The sequence below is a fragment of the Hippocampus comes genome, unplaced genomic scaffold (genome assembly GCF_001891065.2).
Source record: "Hippocampus comes isolate QL1 unplaced genomic scaffold, H_comes_QL1_v1.1 C17034163, whole genome shotgun sequence".
Classification (NCBI taxonomy): Eukaryota; Metazoa; Chordata; class Actinopteri; order Syngnathiformes; family Syngnathidae; genus Hippocampus; species Hippocampus comes.
In genome coordinates, this window is record NW_017841950.1 from 1 (window position 1) to 2108 (window position 2108).

A 2108-nucleotide genomic window follows, 5' to 3' on the forward strand; every position below is an offset into this window, starting at 1 on the left:
TTCAATCAAATTAATTCTTCCTCTTTTTTTTATGGGTTAGTCTAACATCAAAATAAACAACTTGCATTCGTAACGTAAGACACATTTTTTTAACTGCATAAATAATCAGTAGTATACAATGTTATTGGAAATTTCAATCCATTACAAGTTACAACCATTAACTTTCAATCAGGTAGTTCAAAACAATATGTGTCATGTAACACTGCCGCCTTTAAAAAAAGATGTGTTTCAAAATACATTGTACATCTCTGTGAGGTTCAGATAATGGCAGGATGGATGCAGATAAAAGACAGCATGCAATTCATGTAGAGCATGTTGATCAGAGCTTTAGAGCGCCTCGTTGTCAGCAATGAGTGCACGCACGTAAAGGAAAGAAGGCGAAAAGAGCTAGGTTAGAAAAAAAAAACTCAGTTCGACTTGGCAGCAAGAATGTGGACAGGGACTTTGTGCTGGTGTGCACGTTACAGTGTCTCGTTGTCACAGCGTAGAAAAGCCCCACAAGGACCAGCCACGGGAGGCTTGAAACTGACTTTTCTTTCTCATTCAAATTTTACAGATTCGATCATGGTAATTCTCACCTTGCGGGATTGGGGCAGCAACGCGTCCCTTTGGAACAGGGGCGGCCTTGGGGGGCGACTGGGGAAGGATGGTCTCTCTTCGGTGCTTCATTTTCTCCTGGTTAATTCTCCAAGAGGACGACGACGTCAGGACCTCAAACATTGCAGGTCTGTGGATGTGTGAGCGCGCATATCTTACTTGAGTGTCTGAAGCCTCGATTTCTTTCCATATTTGTTATCTCCGAGGGCACTGTCTATATCTGCATGAACCAATTCAGCCTGTGTGAGGGACAGAGAGAGACAATCAGTCAAATGTTATGAGATGAACCGATATGTGCAGAAGTTTAAAGTTTCATTTTTAAGAAATACAATAAGAATCTTTGTCTTTAGCAAGACAATATTTACACTGTCACACTCATTAATTACTAAATCTGATGTGAACGACCACTGTGCAGGTACACACAATGCCGAGCCGTCAACAGATACTTTTGAGTCCTTGCACAAAAGTGCAAAGCCGCCAACAGCCTCGTGAAATGTGACCTCAAACTGCGGCGCCGGTCCTTTGGATTTATGAATGACACGAAGCCTTACCGTAAGTGGACCAGTTGTGTGGACAGACAATAAAAGATACAAAGTGAGTCACGCGCGTCAACACCCACCTCCACCTCGTCACAGTGAAAGAAGTGGATGTCCGGCCGGTGCTGCTCATTGTCCTGACACACAAGCAGCAGCACGGACGGGTAACGCGTCTGATTTAGCACGGCCTGAGACAGATGGATTGTGGGTAGGGGGAAGTTCTCCAGCTCCTCCTGCAGAGAGAGAATAGCAGATTTCTCATAAGAAGTGGACATCGCATGTTAGTGTGGACATTTTCATGACTTTCTTAAGTGCACTTTATGAAACCGTACAACAAATCTGCAGAGGGAGCGGTACAGTACCTGGGTGTCACAGTCCAGCAGCCTGACTGCCTTATCAGTGACTTGCAGGAGCATTTCCTGAGTCCAAATCTTGTCTTTTGAATCGAGAAGGGCAAGTTTTTTGATGGCGTCGTCCACAGTGGCGATGGACTCAGTCTTGTCCATGATGAAGGTGGACAGATGCTAACCGAGGTCGAGACAGAAGGTGACACAGGCATCGCAGAACTTAAAGTACAGAAAAGTCTAAGAATGCTGAAGGAAGATTTTTTTCTCGATCAATATAACACTGCAACATGGAGTTAGTTCTAACTAACTACTAACTAGAGCACTACACCACTATCATCGTCTGTACTGCATAATGGAATTCACTTTGTCTGTTTTAATGCGCACTCATTGAAATAGAGTACTTGGGAAATACATTCTTGAACCACAGGAAAGTTGAAGGACTTCTTCCAATTCTAAAGTACCATATAAACACAAAGAGTGCTTTTCTAAAAGGAGATGAAAGTCCAATTTCAAAATAATCAATCGTTTGCCAACCATTGTGTACACAGTCAAATACTTTTTGTTGAACGTGTTCAGACGGCGGCAATGAATTGTTTAACCCTTTCATGCACCCTGTAACCTGATGACA

General features: G+C 43.1%; 1 protein-coding gene across 1 annotated transcript; it reads right to left on the reverse strand.

Annotated features, from left to right (window-relative positions):
* Positions 1 to 528: 528 nt before the first annotated feature.
* On the reverse strand, positions 529 to 2009 carry LOC109509800 (epidermal growth factor receptor kinase substrate 8-like protein 2). Its single transcript, XM_019859652.1, has 4 exons — positions 1496 to 2009; positions 1217 to 1366; positions 757 to 836; positions 529 to 685 (listed from the first exon to the last, which is right to left on the reverse strand). Exons 1-4 carry the CDS (start codon positions 1637 to 1639, stop codon positions 544 to 546), a joined length of 516 nt encoding a protein of 171 aa, XP_019715211.1. The 5' UTR covers positions 1640 to 2009; the 3' UTR covers positions 529 to 543.
* Positions 2010 to 2108: the final 99 nt, after the last annotated feature.

Bases quoted from the DNA above. Each gene is read 5' to 3' on its own strand.
- LOC109509800 (XM_019859652.1), bottom strand. From the start codon at position 1,639: ATGGACAAGACTGAGTCCATCGCCACTGTGGACGACGCCATCAAAAAA. The intron at 1,367-1,495 runs GTACTGTACCGC...CTCTCTCTGCAG, and splicing joins TGCTGGACTGTGACACCCAG to GAGGAGCTGGAGAACTTCCC. The intron at 686-756 runs GTAAGATATGCG...GTCCTCTTGGAG, and splicing joins TCGAGGCTTCAGACACTCAA to AATTAACCAGGAGAAAATGA.